Source organism: Streptopelia decaocto (genome assembly GCF_964273445.1).
Source record: "Streptopelia decaocto genome assembly, chromosome: 7".
Taxonomy (NCBI): domain Eukaryota; kingdom Metazoa; phylum Chordata; class Aves; order Columbiformes; family Columbidae; genus Streptopelia; species Streptopelia decaocto.
The window spans coordinates 67,085,087-67,103,054 of record NC_138661.1 but is presented as its reverse complement, the minus strand read 5'-3'; the positions used below and the strand labels follow the sequence as shown (position 1 = coordinate 67,103,054).

At 64.7% G+C, this 17,968-nt stretch overlaps 2 protein-coding genes across 4 annotated transcripts; both read left to right on the top strand.

Moving 5' to 3' along the window:
- The first annotated feature begins 1,289 nt into the window (after positions 1-1,289).
- On the top strand, positions 1,290-14,953 carry CLCF1 (cardiotrophin like cytokine factor 1). 2 transcript variants are annotated; one of them, XM_082058261.1, is made up of 7 exons: positions 1,290-1,488; positions 8,129-8,295; positions 10,477-10,923; positions 13,386-13,493; positions 13,573-13,693; positions 14,274-14,394; positions 14,466-14,953. In XM_082058261.1, exons 1-7 carry the CDS (start codon positions 1,473-1,475, stop codon positions 14,884-14,886), a joined length of 1,401 nt encoding a protein of 466 aa, XP_081914387.1. In that variant the 5' UTR covers positions 1,290-1,472; the 3' UTR covers positions 14,887-14,953. The 2 variants fall into 2 exon arrangements, with proteins under 2 accessions (XP_081914387.1, XP_081914386.1); XM_082058260.1 differs by lacking the exon at positions 1,290-1,488 and adding an exon at positions 1,951-2,311.
- Positions 14,954-15,288: 335 nt separating this feature from the next.
- Positions 15,289-17,384, top strand: POLD4 (DNA polymerase delta 4, accessory subunit). Of its 2 annotated transcripts, XM_082058263.1 has the most exons (4): positions 15,289-15,310; positions 15,696-15,898; positions 15,970-16,081; positions 16,191-17,384. In XM_082058263.1, the coding sequence occupies exons 2-4, from the start codon at positions 15,700-15,702 to the stop codon at positions 16,213-16,215; spliced, it is 336 nt and encodes a 111-aa protein (XP_081914389.1). In that variant the 5' UTR covers positions 15,289-15,310; positions 15,696-15,699; the 3' UTR covers positions 16,216-17,384. The 2 variants fall into 2 exon arrangements, with proteins under 2 accessions (XP_081914389.1, XP_081914388.1); XM_082058262.1 differs by lacking the exon at positions 15,289-15,310 and having other exon boundaries at positions 15,433-15,898.
- The last annotated feature ends 584 nt before the right edge of the window (positions 17,385-17,968 follow it).

Below are 17,968 nucleotides of genomic sequence, written 5' to 3'. Positions count from 1 at the left end.
ATGAGGGGTCCCTAAACCCGGGGCCGGTGGGTCGGGCACAGAGCATCCCTGCGGGTTTGGGGAGCAGCCAGTCCCCCTGTGCCCCACCCGGGGGAGCCGGGAGGATGCGGTCGCTGCCGGGAAAGTTGCCGGGAGGGCTCAGACCTGGCCAGGGCCGGAGTGGAAACGAATCTGGTTTTTACCTCCCAGCACGCCCGAGCAGTGCCGGCCGGCCAGCGCCTTTGTTTTAAACAAAGCTCTTTGGTTTGGTTTTGTCTTTTGTTTTTTGGGGGGGCCACATTTCCCCCTGTCCCCAAGAGCTCCCCAGCCTGTGGTGGGGACATGTTCCTCATCCCTGGGGCAGCACCCACTTGTGGGTGTGGGTCAGGAGGGGAAGGGATGGCGTGGGGGGTCTCAGAAGGGTTTGGCCATGATGGGGCTGCCCGCAGCCCGGGGGGTGATGAGAAATGCCACAGGCATTGCCGCGGTCACTGTCACAGTCCCCACGGGTGCCGGGTCGGCGTGTCCTACCCGGGGAGGTTAATGGGGAAGGAAGAGGCTCTTGGCTCTCACACCCCGCAGGAGGAAGGTTGGGGTTGAGGGGGGTCGGGCGGCACCGGGCTCCCCCCTCCCGTACCCCCGTGGCCGTGGCGAAGGGGTCCGGGCAGCCCGCGGCACCGGGGGAAGCTCCGGTACCCGGTGCGGCGGCTGCGGAGCTGAGTGGCCGCCGCTCCGAGGGGTGTCCGGGTTGCGCTGCAGCGGGGAGCGGGACCCCGACAGCCGCGCTGCCCCCCCGCCCCAACTCCCCCCGCACCGTCCCCGCTCCGCCGCTCCGGCCGCTCACCTGCCGCCCCGGGGCCGCCCCGGCGGGACGGCGGCGCTGCCGGTCCCCGCGCTCCCGGGGCAGCGAGCGGGGATGGGGGGTCCCCAGGGAGTCTCTACCGAGGAGGGGGGGGCTTGGCCGTGGCAGAGGAGAGGCGAGGACAATCCTCCCCCCGCCTGCATGTCTGTCTGTCTGTCTGTCTGTCCCACCGCCCGCCCGTCTCCGCGCCTCCCCATCCCTCCGGCCGCCCCTCCCCGCTCCCACCTCTCCCCAGCCCCGGGGCGGGGGGGGGCGGTTTGAGGGTTGGGGAGGGGGGGGTCAGGCTGGCACCCCCCGCCCCTCACCACCCCCCGTGTGCGTGTCCCCCCCCGCTGCGGGGCGGTCAGAGCAGCCGCCCCGCCGCACCTCGCCCCGCTCCCCCCCTCCCCGTTCCCCTCCCCGGACCCCCCCTCCCCGGACCCCCCCGGGGACCGGGCTCTCGGCGAGCGGCGGCGGCTGCTCTGCACGTCGGGAGGAGAAAAGAAGCAGCAGCAGCAGCAGCAGCAGGAGAAGGGGGCTCGGACCGGCAAATGGGAGCCGCAGTCCCGGGCCGGTGTGCGGGACCGTTGCCTGTTTGTCCGGGAACCCCCCGAACCGCGAACCCACCGCCCCGACCCCGCGTCTGTCCCGCATGGAGCTGAGAGCAGGTAGGAGACCCCCCCTCAATAAAAACCCCGCACCGGCCCCTCCGCTGCCACTAACAAAAGCCGAACGGGAGCCAGAGCCGCGGGGCGAAGGGAGGGAGAAAACGGGGGGTCCCCCCCAGCCGTCCCTACCCTGGGACCCCCTTCCCATCCCTCCCCAGTGGGGTTCGGCTCCAGCCTCCCCAGCTCTGCCCGGCTGGGACCCCGGGGATGAGGAGGAGGAGGAGGAAGGGGGGAGGAAGGCCGGGGGAGAAGGAGGGAATGAATGGAGCCCGCTCTTGTGTACAATTGCATCAAATACATTCTTGAAAGCAACCTGGTTCTGCTTAACACTTGAATTTCGAAAAAAAAAAGAGGCAAAGGAGGGAGCAGCAGCTTGGAGAGGGTGTACGCGAGCTCGCTTTTTTTATTCCTGCATTCCTGGACACCAATCAAAAGAGCAAATCAAGGGAGGTGGAAGGGGGGAAAGGCAGCGAGCGAGGCAGCCGGAGCGTGGTGCGACCCGTCCGCTCTCACACCAAAACCCACCCCACCCGCACGCCTTTTTGGGGGTTCTTCTTCTTTATTTTTCCCACCTAACGCCCAAGCAAACACAAACCAAAACAAACAGGGAGAGGAGGGAGAAAGGAAAACAAGAACAACCAAAACCAAACCCAACCCCGAGCGAGCGCAAGCGAGCAAGCGAGCCAGGGCTCGGCCGCTCGGGCGCGGAGCAAGAGCCACAGCCCCGGGTTTTGGGTTCCTCTCGCCCCCCGCTCCGCACCTTCAACCCCCCCAACCCCATCCTGCGCCCCGACTATGCTAAATGTTGCTGGGGAGCTCTCAGGTAAGACCGAGGTGCTGGCGCTGCCGGCGGGGCCGGGGCGGGGGGCTGCCTGCGCTCTGCCTGCCACGGCTTCTTTCCTTTCCGAGCCACTGCTGATTTTAATTTGATGTGATTAAAACGTCTGTCTGGCTTTGGGATTGATTTAAGACTTTCCCCTCTCTAGGTTTTTTTCCTTCCCTTTCTCTCGTTCCCTCTTTTCCATGCATGTTTGTGATTACCAGGGAGGGAACCGCCGCTGAGCACGGAGAATTAAACCCCAGGACTGACAGAGGGGAGGAAAATGAAAAGTCGCTGGGATTTGCGGGGGGGGGGGGGGCAGGAAGAATTCTTTTTCCTGCCCCGGGGCTGGATTTTGGGGTTTGCTTCGGAACGCCTTTCTGGAGCGGCCGAGATTGCCGCGGGGTTTCAGGGTGCCGGGGAAACGTCGCTCTCCAGAGGGGACCGTCCCCAGGGCTGTGACCGTGGCTTTGTTCCCCCAGCCCCAGCAGCCGCCGCGGGGGTCCCGGGAGAGCCGGGGCTGTAGGGGGCCTGGCCGGCCCCACGGCACACCGGGATCGGGGGCTTCTCACCCGGAAAGGATGGCGAAAATGCTGGAAAACACCCTTAAAAGGTCAAACAGTTGGCGCCGCGAGGCTCCCTGGGGCTCCCGGCCGGTGGGACCGGGGCCGGGGCGGCACGAGGCCGGTGCCGGGTTTGGCTCGGGCTCCCGCGGTGCCGGCGGTGACGCAGGATGGGCAAAGCGGGGCGAGCGCCGGGGAACCGGAAAAGCGAGGCCGGGATCCCCGGCGGCTCCGTCGCCTCCCTCGCCCCTTCCTCTCGCCCTTCCCGCCTGCCACCGGGGCTGCCGGACGTGCCTGGGGACCCGGTGGCACAGCCGGACTCCGCCAGTGCTGGGACGAGCAGGGAAGGGGACACCGACCCCAGCAGAGCCGAGCTGTGGGGCCAGAGTTTGGCTGCCTCGGCCCTGCTCCCCATTTTGGGGCATCCCCGGTTGGTCGTGGCCCTGCCATTTGCCCCAGCAGGGCTTGGGGACACTCAGCAGCCCCGGTGTCCCCGCGCCTATTTAGCAGGCTGAGCGAGGGCACGGTGGCGGCGCACATCTGGGCTGCATTAGGCGCAGCCCGCGAGCAGCCTCCGAAGGGAAATGCGGAGGGTTTTTGCTTACAGGGCCGGGCTGGGGGGAGATTTATGCCCTGCTAAGTGGCACAGAGCTCCATAAATCACCCTCCCGGCCCCGCTGCCACCTGCCCGATCCCCGGGGCAGCGCCCGTCCCCCTGTGCCTGGGGGTGGCACCTTGCTGCCCGGCACGGGGTGCCCGTGGTCCCTCGCCCACCGCCGGCGCCCCAGAAGGCACATGGGGATGTGCTTGTCCCAGCACAGACGGGACATCCCTGTGCCATGGCCCCAGGGTGTGTGTGGCATGTGGGTGACACAGGGTGCTGGGGGACGCAGGGTCGGCACGGCTGTCCCCAACAAGCGCTAGAGAGGTTGTTCCCACACTGACCAGGCAGTGTCCCCAGGGCACGGTGGTGGCTTCTGGGCAGGAGACGCCAGTGATGCCAGCGGGTCCGGCGGTGCCAGGGGATGGAGAGGGACATGCCACATGGGCTGGCACCAGGGTCCCCTGCTCCGCTGGAGCACGTTCTGGCGCTGGGTTCCCCCTGGTGCCACCATCCCACTGTTGAAACACCTGAGAGCGGTGCCCGGGGGGGCTGCCCGTGTGTTTGGGGGGCTGCCTGTGTGTCTGGGGGGCTGCACGGCTCCGTGATGTGGCGGTGGGTGCCGTGCCCGTGCCGGGCTGGCTGTGCGTGCGGGGTGCCGGGGTCTGGTTGGGATTAGGGGGCCTGCACCCCCCTCACCGGCGGGGGGGGGGTGTTTCCATCATGCCTCTGGCTGGAGCTGGATGGGAAATCCAGGCCCGGGCTAATTACGGCCTCGCTGGAGTCTCCCGTGCGCGGCCGCATTTATAAACACACGGAGGAGACAGGATGTAAACACTCAGCGCTGCGAGCGCAGGCACAGCCGGGGTGGGGGGGACGCGGGGCCACGGTCCCCCCAGCACCTCCACCCGCTCCCCGGTTCCACACGCACCCAGCACGGTGGCTTCGGTCACCAGGAGCCGTGTGGGGACATGGCACCTGGTGTTGCGGGGGCACAAGGATCCACAGGCAGGGGCTGCAGGCAGGGCTGGGGGGTTTTGGTGGCTTTTGATGGCTTTTGGTGGCACTGGGAGCCAGGAGAGTGGTAGGATGGAGGTGCGGGGTGGGAGCAGGCAGGTGGTGTCCCACGGGATGGGATGGGATGGGATGGGATGGGATGGGATGGGATGGGATGGGATGGGATGGGATGATGGGGACCTCACTGCAGTGGCCGTGGCTGCTGTCAGGGACCAAGGACACACGTGTCCTTCCCATCAGTGCTCGGGGACAGCTGTGACCACCGATGTCCAGCGCAGAGCGTGAACATCCTCACATCTCCGCAGGGCAGCTGCTGCGGCACAGCGTCACCTCTCCAGCTGTCGTGGGGTTAAATGCCACCAGTCTGGGGACACAGAGGTGTCTGTCCTTGAGTGTCACCCACTCCCAGCCCCGTGGAGTGGTGGGCAGGCTGGCTGCCACCTTGTGCCTCGAAATCGCCCCGTGGTGGCATGCGGGGAAGGGTTAAGCGCTGCCGATCGGGTCGCAGGACGGCGGCCGCTGCCCGCTGCCCGCTCCCTGCCTGCAGACAGGGCCACTTTGTCCTCGATGCCACCGTCACGTCTGGCGACCGTGGGACCTCCCGGGCTGAGCGTGGGGATGGGGCCGCCGGGTGGGACGGGGCCGCGCCGGCTGTTGGACACCGGCCCATCAGATACAGCGGCTCCCACCGCGGTGCCGGGGGCCGCGGGGGGCTCTGGTGTGAGGGTCCCCCCTTTTCCCGGCCGCCGCCCCCGCTTTGCATGAGGGTTTCGGGAAAGCGGCTCCGGGGCGGGTTGTGGTCAGCGCTGACCCCGGCGGCTCTGCCCACAACATGCCCGGGGAACAGCTCACCCGGCACTGCGGCTGCGCCGCCGCCTCGGCCGCTCGCCGGGAGGTCTGGCCAGCGCTGGCCACCGGCGCCACCGGGGGGGTGGGTGGCTCGCGGGGGGATTGGGGTCCCGCTGGCGTGACCGTGGCTCTGTGCGTGTGCAGACAAAGGCGGGTGAGCAACGTCCGTGCTGCCACGTGTGCGAGGGATGCTCGTGGCACTGATGGTGTGTCCCGCCACCCGCCATCAGCAGCGTGGGTGCCATGGAGTGTCCGGTGCCCCCGGCCGCCCCGGCTCCACCCAGTGACAAGCGGGTGACCCCGGGGCAGCCACACCGTGCGCTGCTTACGTGGGCTGGGAGCATCCTGGCCGGGCTCCAGGGCCGGTTTTGAAACCCTCGGGCTCTTCCTCTCCGACGTCACCGGCATCCAGCCGTGCCGGCCCCACGCCTCCCTCCTCCCCAGCGCTGTGCCATGGCCACCGTCACTGCTGTACCACGGCCACGGCTGTGCCACCGCTGTACCATGGCCACCATCACCGCTATGCCACCCTCACCGTTGTGCCATGGCCATGTCTGTGCCATGGTCACCATTGTGCCATGGTGGTGCATCCCACCATCTCCCGGCTGTCAGCCACCCACCTCCCCATGCCCTCCCTCCCTCCTCCTCATCCTCGTGCTCCTCCACTCCACACCTGCCCAGGAGCTGCTGGCGGCTCCATCCCATCCCTTCCCGTCCAGCCCCGGCCCCCCCGCGCCCCCCAGCCCCGCTCCCCCGGCTGTGTTTGGTTTGGCAGCGGCCGGGCCAGGGCTGGTGTAAATCCCGCGCTGGAAACTCGAGCCGGCGACGGGCGAGGGTCCGGCCAGCCCAGCGGTGCCGGGGCTCGGCCAAAGCAAACACCCGGGGGCGGGTGAGTCACCGCAGCAGGGGCCCCCCCAAGCCCCGTCACCCGTCCCACACACACTCGCACGCACGCAAGGCAGGACAGCAGCACGCTCCGCGCACCGGGACGCACCGGCACGGCCGCGGGCAAGTGGCTGCACATGCCCAGCGCTGGGCACGGCTGCGTGTGCCGGCATGTGCCGTGTGTCACACGTGTGCGTCACGCATCATCACGGTGCATCACACATGCGTGCCGCATCAGGCGTATGCACGGCGTGTTGCAAATTGTGCGGTGTGTCATGTGTGCATGGTGTGTTGCACACTTATATGGCGCATGGTGCATGCATGGTGTGTCACACACATGCTGTGTCATGTGCACAGTGTGTTGCACATGTACATGGTGTTTCATGCATGCACAGTGTGTCACACACATGCTGTGTCACGTGCACAGTGTGTTGCACACGTACACGGTGTGCCATGCAAGCACATGCTGTGTCACGTGCACGGTGTGTTGCACACTTCCGTGGTGTGTTGCACACTTCTGTGGTGTGTCACGTATGCAGAGTGTGTCACACGCCTGCACAACGTGCATCGACACGCTTGCACAGCGTATCCCACATGTGCACGGTGTGTCACACACCTGTGTGGTTCTTGATGCTCCTACATGGTGTATGGCACACCTATCCACTGTATCCCGTCCCTGCACGGTGTGTCACACACACGCACAATGTGTCACACGCTCACACACTGCATTGCACACACTCACACACTGCATTGCACGCTTGCACGGTGTCACGCGCCTGCATGGTCCATCGTCACACACGTGTGATGCGCTGTACAGCTGCACCGCGTGTTGCACGCCCGCAGGGTGCACGGCAGGTGTGCACAGTGTGTCGCACACCCGTGGGTGACGTGCACCCCTGCACACTGGTGGCAGCCGGGCCTTTCCCGCGCCGGGGCAGCCGGGTACCCGCGGTGGCAGAGCCATCGCGGCCAGAGCCGGGTGTCCCCGAGGACCCTCCTGCGTCACCGGCGCTTGGCTGCTCCCGGGTTTGCAAAGCTCGTGACAGGGAGCGGTGACGTGTGGGGGCACCGCGGGGCTCCCGGCAGCCTCCCCGGGGGCCGCGGCGGGGGCTGCCCGCGCCGATGAGCTGTGCCGGCAGTGGGAGTTGCCGGGAAGCCCGGCTCCGGCGTGCCGAGAGGTGCCAGTTGGCCGGGAGCGCCCTGGCTGCTGGCCGTGACCTTTGCGGAACCGCCGGCTAACGAGGCCGGAGCTCGTCAGGCCGCCCTGACGTCAGGGGCGATGACGGGGACCCGGCCGGTGGTTTTCCGGCAGCCTCGGCAAAGGTCACCCCACGCCCCGGCCGCCCCTCGGGGTCCCTGTCCCCACCCCACCCCGTTCCTTGGGGACTCTGGATGGGGGTGGCCGGGGGTCCCCAGAGGGGCAGGGGCTGCTGGCAGCGCTGGCATTGATGGTGGGTGCGTTCCCGTGCCCAAATATAACCCGGCCGTGCCGTCCCGGTGGGAGCCCAACGAGCCGCGCTCGCTCCAGACCATATAAAGGATTGTTGCTGCAGCCGCGGACGGGAGGGGAGCCCGGGCTCGGCGGTGCCGGGGGGGTCAGCGCCACAAGGCAGGGGTCCCTGGTGACGGTGACATTGTGCCCACGGGGATGCTGAGCCGCCCGGTGCCGGGGAAGGTGCTGAGCTCTGTTGCAGGTGTGGGTGCCCCTTGAGCCTTCCGTGCCTCAGTTTCCCCACTCACAGGTGGGTGTCCCCATGGTTGCAGCACAGCGGGGGATCCCTGAGGGCTCGGCAGTGCCAGGGGGTCCTACCCACAGCCGGGGTGTCCCTGTCACCCCATGCCCAAGGGTGGGAGGAGGTGTCCCCTCTCTTTGTCACCCCCCCTGAGGTGCCGTGTCCCCCGCAGGAGACTCTTGGGGGATCTTCACCTTCCTGTGTGCCGCGCTCTGCAACCTGCCGGCGCTGCCCGCCCTGAACTGCAGCGAGGAGCTGGGCGCCGGCCAGTCCATCCAGAAAACCTACGACCTGACCCGCTACCTGGAGCACCAGCTCCGCACCCTCGCCGGCACCTACGTGAGTACGGGGGGTGACCCACGCTCCCCTGCCCGCCCCCGTGGCCATCACACCAGGCTCTGGTGTGTCCCGTGGTGAGGGTCACCCCGAGACGTGCCATAAGATGGACATGGCCGTAGGGAGGGGAGCGGCCACCCCATTGTCACGGGTGGGGACACAGTGGGGGTGTGCACAGGGGACAGGGGGCACCTGCACAAACCAGGGGTGTGATGGAGGCTGCACGTTTGTGTGTGTGTGTGCATGAGTGTGTGTGCCTGTGCATGTGTGCGCCTTGATTTGCCTGCACATACACGTGTGCACACGTGTGCATGTGCATTGGAGTACCTGCACATATGTGTGTGCGTGCATTGGTGCGTGTTTATGTGTATTAGTGAGTCTGCATACATGGGTGTGTGCACGAGTGGCTGCACATGTGCCTGCGTGTGCGTGTACTGATGTGCCTGCACATACATGTATGTGTGCACATTGGTGTGCCTGCACACACATGTGTACATCAGTGAGCCTGCACATATGTATGTGTGTGCATTGCTGTGCCTACACATACGTGTGTAGGTGTGCATGGTTGTGGCTGCACACACACCTACACACACGTGTGTATTGGTGTGCCCACACATAAACACGCATGTGCAACAGAGTAGCTGCATGCATGTGCCTATACAGACATGTAGGTGTGCATCGGTGTGGCTGCATGCACATCTGCATATACATGTGTGTGCATCAGTGTGTCTGCATACACGAGCCTGTACATACATGTTTCTGTGCACTGGAGTGTGTGCCTGCAAACACACACACGTGTGTGTGTGCACCAGTGTGCCTGGATGCATGTGTACATCGCTGTGCCTGCACATACGCGTGCAACTGTGTGTGCATCACTGTTCCTACACCCCCCCCGGTCTCCCCGCACACACGTGTGCCCCGACACGTCCGGCAGACACAGGTGACGTGTTTGCCCTCGCCCGGTGCCGGCTGTGCCCGCGCTGCTCGCCCTCCCCGGGGGCTGCGTGTCCCCCCTGCCCCGCTGCACCCGCGCCGGGGGGCAAGGAAATGTCTCATCAGTGGAGGGCAGGGGCCCGGGAGCCGCCCTGGCCCGGGGTGCGGGCAGCGGCGCAGGCAGCGGTGCAGGCGTCTGCCTGTCCCTGCCCGCCGGCAGCACCGGCTCACATGGAGCTTCTCTCTCTGCCCCGACGTGCCCTTGGTGCTGCCAGCACGTGGGGTGCCAGGCAGTGATGAGGGGGGCACGGTCACTTGATATGTTCACCTAGAGGACATGGGACCTGGGGCACAGTGGACGTGTCTACCTGGGGGATACGGTGGATGGCGTGTTCACCTGGGGAACGCGGGACATGGGGGAATTGTCTGCCTGGGGACATGGGGGGCATGGCCACCTGGGGGACATGGGATGTGGTGGGTCGTCACCTGGGGGACACGAGTAGGGGAACATGGAGACTGGGGATGGGACAGGGAGACCTGTGATGTGTTGGGCATATCCAGATTTGGGATATGGAGACCTGGGATGTGACAGACACAGAGACTGAGAGACATGATGACCTGGGGCATCCATGGTGGACATGGAGACTGGGTGCTAATGGGAAGCACGACATGATGGGCAGGGGGACGTGGTGTGCAGGAGGACATGGAGACAGAATCGCAGAATCCCAGAATGTGAGGGGTTGGAAGGGACCTGGAAAGCTCATCCAGTGCAATCCCCCCATGGAGCAGGAACACCCAGCTGAGGTTACACAGGAAGGTGTCCAGGCGGGTTGGAATGTCTGCAGAGAAGGAGACTCCACAACCCCCTGGGCAGCCTGGGCCAGGCTCTGCCACCCTCACCAGGAACAAGTTTCTTCCCATATTTAAGTGGAACCTCCCGTGTTCCAGTTTGCACCCATTGCCCCTTGTCCTGCCACTGGTTGTCACCAAGAAGAGCCTGGCTCCATCCTCGTGGCACTAAGAGAGAGACCTGAGACCAGGGGGGCATGCCCAAATAGGGGACACTGATAGGTGGGCCAGGGGTGACATGGAGACTGGGAGATGGAGGGCATGAGGACATGGAGACCTGGCACGTGGGTGACATGGTGAGCATGGCAACTGGGGACACAACAGGTGACCGTGGACACTGGGGACGATGGGGACAGTCCCTACCCCCGCCCCATCCTCAGTGTCCCCCATGATACCTTCCAGCTGAACTACCTGGGCCCCCCTTTCAATGAACCCGACTTCAACCCGCCGCGGTTGGCACGTGCCACCGAACGCGTCCCCAGCGCCACGGTGGACCTGGACTTGTGGCGGGGGCTGACCGACAACGCCCGCTTGGCCGCCAACTACCGCGCGTACAGCCGGCTCCTCTGCTACCTGCGGGCGCTGGACGGGCAGGCGGGCACGGCCGAGCTGCGGCACCGCCTGGGCCACTTCTGCTCCAGCCTCCAAGGTCTGGTCCTCAGCATCGCCGGCGTCATGTCCTCCTTGGGTTACCCGCTGCCCGTTGGCCCCACCGGACCCTCGGTACCTCCCGGTACGTCAGTGGCACCCAATGACTTTCTCAAGAAGATGGATGATTTCTGGTTGCTGAAGGAGCTGCAGACCTGGCTGTGGCGCTCGGCCAAGGACTTCAACCGGCTCAAGAAGAAGGTGCCACCCGCCGTGGTGACGTTGCGCCTGGAAGCGAGGGGCTTCTGAGGTCCCCCCGCCTTGCCGGGATGGGGCTCCTTACCTCGACGGGCCACCACGTGTCCCCTCCGCCACCTTGCTGTGCCTTGCGGGATGGGGTTCCTGACCCAAAGTGCCACCAAAGCCACCCCACATCCCCACCATCATCACAGTGCCTTAAGGGATGGGGGTTCTGACCCCAAAGTGCCACCAAAGCCACCCACGTCCCCTCTCCATCACCACACTGTGCCTTGAGAGTTGGAGCTCCTGACCCCAAAATGCCACCACAGCCATCCCATATCCTCATCGTCACCTTGCTGTGCCTTGAGAGATGGTGCCCCTGACCCCAAACTGCCACCAAAGCCACCCCACAGCCCCACCATCACCACACTGTGCCTTAAGGGATGGGGCTCCTGGCCCCAAAGTGCCACCATGGCCACCCCACATCCTCTCTGTCACCACACTATGCCTTAAGGGATGGGGATCCTCACCCCAAAGTGCCACCAAAGCCACCCGTGCCCCCTCTCCATCACCAGCGTGCCCTGAGAACTGGGGGTCCTGACCCCAAAGTGCTACCAAAGCCACCTCACTGTGCATTGAGGCAGGGGGTGGTCCCACCATGGTGTCCCCACGGCCAGACTGTGCCCACCCCCTGTCTGCCCTGTGTCCCCACGGGGCTGTCCCCACACCTGTGGGGCTACAGGGGGCACCAGCCTCCTACCCTTGCCCCACAGCAGCAATAAGCCCCACCCCAAGGGCTCCGCCCACCCTGAAAAGGACCAATCCCCCCAGAGCATAGGAATAAGCCCCGCCCCCAACAGCAAGCCCCGCCCCAGGAGCAATAGGCTCCGCCCCTCCCCGGATGGCAATAAGCCCTGCCCACTGTGCAGCAAAACTCCGCCCCCTTCCTACAGCAGGCTCCACCCCAATGATCAAGCCCCGCCCCTCCGATGGTTGCCCAGCAACCCCCAGGGAGGGCGGGGCTCTGGGTCGCAGTGGGCGGGGCTGGGGGCGGGGCCCAGGGCCGCTGTTCCGCTGCGTCTATGCGTGTTTATTTATTGGAGATGTTATTTATTGGGGTATTTATTGCAGAAGATCTATTCTTGTATGAACGAATAAAAGCCTTTCTCCAGCGCCCCGCCCGTGCCACACGGAGCCAGCGGCGCCATCAGTAGGGGCCAGAGTGAACTGGGAGCTGCCCCAGCCTCTCGGCTCAGTGTGGGAGTTGGGGTGTTTCCCTCCTGTGTCCCTGGGGTCCCTGTCACCAGCAGGGTGACAGTCACTGCAGGTGGCCTGGGCACGTTGGGATCAGCAGAGCCCCGTGACTGTGGGGCAGGAGGTGCCACCGATGATCCGTGGGACAAGCGGTGACACCAGGGCCGTGGGGTGCTGGTGGTGGTGGGACAGGGTGTCCCTGCTGAGCTCACATCCCCAGGAAGCTGCCAGGGGGCAGGGCTGGCCACATGCCCAGTAGGATGGACCCTGCCCAATACCGCCGTATGGGGCCACCCCCCGGGCAGGGGACACTCGCTGGTCCGTAACAGGACTCACCAGTGTCATCGCCTGCCACACAGAACCAGGAACCTGCTGGTCTCACCGCCTGCCCCACGGGCTCCAGACACCCAAACTGCGACCCCCAGGGTGAGTGCTTGGGGGGCTGGGGACCGAGGGCTTCTACTGGGGATGGGGACAGGGATGGGGTCTCCACCTGGGGGTCCCGTCCCCCTGTTATTGTAGGGTCTCTCGGCAGGACCATGCTGATCCTGACGTGCCCGGCCCAGCTGCAGCGCCTGGAGGCGATACTGCGGAGGAGCCTGCCCCTGACTCTGCCGGTGACAGGGACCCTGTTGTCACCCTGTCCCTTGCCATGACCCCCCACTGTCACCTCTGTCCCTTCCCGCGATGGGAACCCCACTGTCACCCCTGCCCCCTGCCACAATGGGGACCTCACTGTCACCCCTGCCCCTTGCTGTCACAGGGACCCCACTGTCAGCCCCGTCTCTTCGCCCCGGTGATGGGGACCCCAAGGTCACCTCTCCCTGCCAAGCCCCCCTCCCCGGGTGTCCCAAGTCCAGGACACGCTGCTCCCGGCCATCCCCCAAGCCTCTGGCTCCGAGGCCACCAATCCCAGCCCACTTGGACTCTGCCCCAGCCAATCCCAGCCCACCTTAGTTCCGAGCCAGCCAATTCCCTTCTAGGTCCATACAAATCAGCCAATCCCCTCTGAGACTCCGACACAGGCAGGCTGCAATGTAGCCAATCCCAGTCTTCCTGCACGCTCAAGCCACGCCCACCCCATTGGCCGCACCTACTTAAGGGCAGCCTGGCCTTAGGCCACGCCCCCTCTGCCTTCACCCCACTGAGCCCCATGGGCAGAGGCGAGGGCAGGGGGGCAAAGGGGGCCCCCAAATCTGCGCCCTCAGCTCTGACCCCTCTGCCTGCAGGTCCTGGGGGCCGTGATGAACATCAACCGGGGGAACCCGGCAGAGTTTGAGGTCGTCGTGGACTCGTGGCCCGATTTTGGTGCTGTGCTGACGCGGCACAGTGGAAAGGTGGCCATGGGAGATGTGGGGGGGACACGGTGACCTGATGTGTGCCGGGGGGCTCAAGGCACCCGTGGGTGCCGTGCAGGTGCCGGTGGATGACTGCTACAGGAGCATGCAGGCGGCTTTCTACCGGGACGTGGGCGCCTACCGGGCGCTGCTAGAGACCCCTGGATGTCTGCCCTGGGACAGCGCCTTCTACATCATCGGTGGCCTGGAGACGGGGGGGTCTTGGGGGACACAGGGGGCAGTGGGTGACATTGTGGCCATGCTGCGGGTGGGAATCAGGGGTGCTGGGCGGCACTGTGGGACACCAGGGAGAGCTTTTGGTGACAAGGGAGTAAGCAGCTGGAGGCACTGGGAGGTACTGGTGGAAGGAACTGGGGGACACTGGGGGCAGGTATTTGTGTACTGGGGAGCACTGGGGGCACGACTTGGAACACTGGGGTGAGCACTGGGGGTAGGGGGTTGATGGGTGCTGTCACTGGGAAGTACTGGGGCTGGACTTGGGGGTGCTGGGGGGCACTGAATGCAGCAATGGGGTTAATGGGGGAGCAAGGGGCAGCGTCCTGGGGTGGCACTGGGAGCATTGTGGTTGGACTTGGTGGTGGAAGGAATTGGGGTGCTGGGGGGCACTGGGGGCAGGAATTGGGCTACTGGGGATAGAGACTGGGTTGTGGGAGCCCCTGGGGACACTGGGGAGGGCACAGCTGGTGTGCTGGGGTCAGAAAGAAGGGGCAGGAATGGGGGTGCTGGGGGAGCAGGACCCCCTGACAGAACCACTTCCAGGTCTGCAGGACGGGGTGCCCACGGTGTCCCAAGACATCGCGGGGACCAAAGGCATCGAGGTGGCCGTTTCCAACGTCTACTTCTACGTCCACCCCGACCGCAATTCCATGCCTGAGCCCCGGTGAGCCCCCAGACCCCACCGGGCTGCGTGCAGCCCCCGGGGCCCCCACTGACCGCTGCCCCTCCCCACAGGCTGGACCCCGAGGTGCGGGTGGGCTCGCTGAGCCCGGCACACGTGGATCTGCTGAACGAGACGTGGCCGTACGGCAGGAATGACCGCAGCCGGCAGTACCTGGCTGAGGTGCTGCGGCTCTTCCCCAACCTCTGCCTGCAGGACAAGGCCGGGCAGCCCGTCTCCTGGGCCCTCACCAACCATTTTGGGATGGGAACGCACGGTTACACTCTGCCCAGCCATCGCCGGCGCGGCTACATGCAGGCGGTGATGATTCTCTCCGCTCGGCGGGCGCAGGCCCATGGCTACCCCAGCTGTGGGTTCACGGTCATGGGCAACCGGCCCATGCTGCAGCTGCACGACAAGTTGGGCTTCCAGCGGCTGCCCGGGTTCTGCCACTACGTGCTGCACAACCCCAGCCTGGGCAGCGCCGGCATCTGAGTCCCCTCGGTCACCTCCATGGGGTAGGGAAGTCCCTGGGCTGTGGGACAAGAAATAAAAATAAAGCCAAGCCAAAAAAGCAGAATGGACTCTCTGGCAGCTGCTATAGGGTTGTGTTTTCCTCCAGCACCAGTTTTCTTGCACCTGGTTTGGCCGTTACAGCCGTGACCTGTTTTGGTGTCACCGCTAAGGGACAAAACTGTGTCCCCAGGGAGCCACCCTGTCCCTCTGTGCCACCACAAGCTATTCTTGCTCCCTAAGGGAGAGCAGAAAAGCCTCAGGCAAATCTGGCAGTGCAGCCCGAAGTAGGTGTCACCACGGCTGGGGGTGGGGACAGGCACAGTGCCCGTGGGTCACTCACTGTGCTTCCTGGAGGTGGGGACACCAGAGCACTGCGTGGGGCAGAGGGTGACGGTGGCACAGCGTGAGTTGCGGCTCATGGGGGTGACGGGGACAGCCTGGGGGTGACGGGGACAACGGGGAGTGGGGCGACAGTGCTTCGGGTGACGAGCACAGCCTGGGGGTGACAGTACCCAGGCTACTGGAAACAGCTCGGGGGGGTGACAGTTCTCAGGGTGACAGGGACCACCGCAGAGTTGACAGTGTGTGGGGTGACAGTGCCCAGGGTGGTGGGGACCGCTGGCACGGGGTGAAAGGGCGCCCGGGGGTGCCGGGGACCGCCCGGGGGTGGTGACAGCGGCGCGTCCCCGGTGCAGCCCAGCCCCGCCGCTTCCGGCCGGCGAGCGCCAGAGGCGGGGCGGCCGCGCCGCCGGTTCGCGGGGCGCCGTCCCCACCGCGCTGTCCCGCAGGGCCATGGAGCAGCCCCGGCGCATCACCGACTCCTTCCCGCGGCGGCGGCGGCTCCCGGGCAGGTCCAAGGCCAAGCGCTGTCCCCAGGCCCAGCGCCGCGCTCCCCCGCCCGCCGAGGAGCCCCCGACGCCCGCCCCGGACCAGGCGCTCCTGGAGATGCTGCGGGGCTTCGACCTCGCTTGGGAATACGGGCCCTGCACCGGTGAGAGCCCCCCCCCGGACCCCCCCAAACCTCTGCCCGGGTCCCCGCTGACCTTGCCCCCCCCCCCGCAGGTATCACCCGCCTGCAGCGCTGGGAGCGGGCGCAGGCGCTGGGGCTGAACCCCCCCAAACACGTGCGTGACGCCCTCCTGGAGCACGGGGACAACCCTGATGTCACCTACAGGTGGGTGCAACCCCCCCAGTGCCCCCCGCCCTGTTGGCATCCCTCTGTCCCACCCCACCAGGGCTGGGGGGCACTGGGTGCCCACTGACCCCCACCTTGTGCCCCACAGCCTGTGGTACCAGTACGAGCTCTGAGCCGCTGCACCCCACGCCGGAGGGAGGAAAAAGGGGGGACATTGTGCCCGTTGCCCCCCAGGCCTGTCCGCAGCTGTGCCGTGTCCCGGGGGGGCATTGGGTGGATTAAAGGCTGGTGTGAGTGAAGGTGGGGGGCTGCCGCCTGCTGTCTGGGGGGTACCTGGCATGGGGGTGAAGCTCTGATGTAGGGGAAGGGCAGGGGCTTGTATCTCCCCCCCAAAAGAAAGCCAGGCAGGTTTTCCAGTTACAGAGAGTTTAATGCCACCCCTGGGTGCTTTGCCACCCCACAGTGTCCCCACACAATGCCGTCTGCCCCATTTTGGGACCATGGAGGGGACAGAGGGGGACAGCGGGGAGTCCGGGTGTCCCTGTGCCCATGCGTGTCCTTACCTGTTTGCACGATGACACCCTCACGGGTGGCACAAAGTGCAGCACTTGTCCTCCATCGTCCCCACCGGTGACACACAGACACACGTCACCGTGAGTTGCAGGAGGGATTTCTCTGCTTCTCCAAATCCGTGGGGAGAAGGAAAACGGGCTGGTTTTGCTGCTTTCCTCTTCCATACATGGACTGTGTCACCCTGGCAGGCGCCCGATGCCCCCCGTGGCTTGGGAGAAAAGGGGTGGGTGGACATGAGCAAAGTTCCTTGGTAGCCACACCAGGAATCCCGTATAAAGCTGAGGTTGCCTGGTAGTAAGAGCAAAAACATTGAGTTTGAGTATGGACAAAACAAAACTGCGACCCGTGGAGAAAAAGGAATTAGGAGCAGGTTATTTGGAAGCTGGAAAAGTAGCAAAAAGGGCCCAGAAATGGAAAAAAATTGAGAATAAAGTAGAAAATTGGGTAAACGTAAGCACAGGAGGGATTTTCTGATGTTCGGGTGCAGATGGCTGCGGATTGTAGTGCCAGGTCTGGCAGGCGCAGCCCCCGGGCTGTGGGGACTCCAACGGGACCTTCCTCCCAGTGGCGATGGGGAGAGTGACAGAGCTGCCGTTCCACAGCAGTCCTGTGAGATTCCTAAGATTAATAGCCCTAATTAGTAGCTTTGCTGTGTTCAGAATCATTTAATCAGGAGTTACTAATAGCACGTGTTTGTTAATTATTTAGGTTATTGATTTATTTGCTCTCTAGCAGCTTGTTGCTTCATCAATAAAATAAATCGGTTCTATCCCAAGCCTGCAATCGAGCGGTGGAGGGCTGGATCCGTCAGAAATGTGGCTGAGTTTGGGGGGGCGGGTGGAATGGGGTGGGGGGGCCGCCCGCAGCACTGGTCCCACTCACCATACAGGTACTCAGGCATGGATTCCAGAAATTCTCCTAAAATAAGTAAACAATTTATAATGTACAGCACAGAGCAGGTCAGGGAGGTGCCTCCAGATGAGGGACACCCTCCCACCCCCCCCAAAAAACACTGGGCAATTACACCCCACAATCTGAGCTTCCCACCCCTCTTGTGTTAGTTTGCGCCAGTGGTAAAATTGGGGGCTGGGGTCTCACTGTTCTTCATTTCATCGAGCGAGACATTTCTTATCTCTGCGGGTAGATGTTTGGTCTTTTTTACTGATCAGACTAGACCTCAATCTAAGTCCTGACCCTCAGTTTTTATTTCGCATCTCCAGTTGGGGAGAAAAATACAAGTCTTTGGCGACAACCAAAACCTTCTGTTTCTCTTCTTCCATCAGACGGGCGGTTCCGTTCCTTTACTTATCTCCAGGGTCCAGCTTGTGTTGATGATCCAGAGCTCCCCTTATC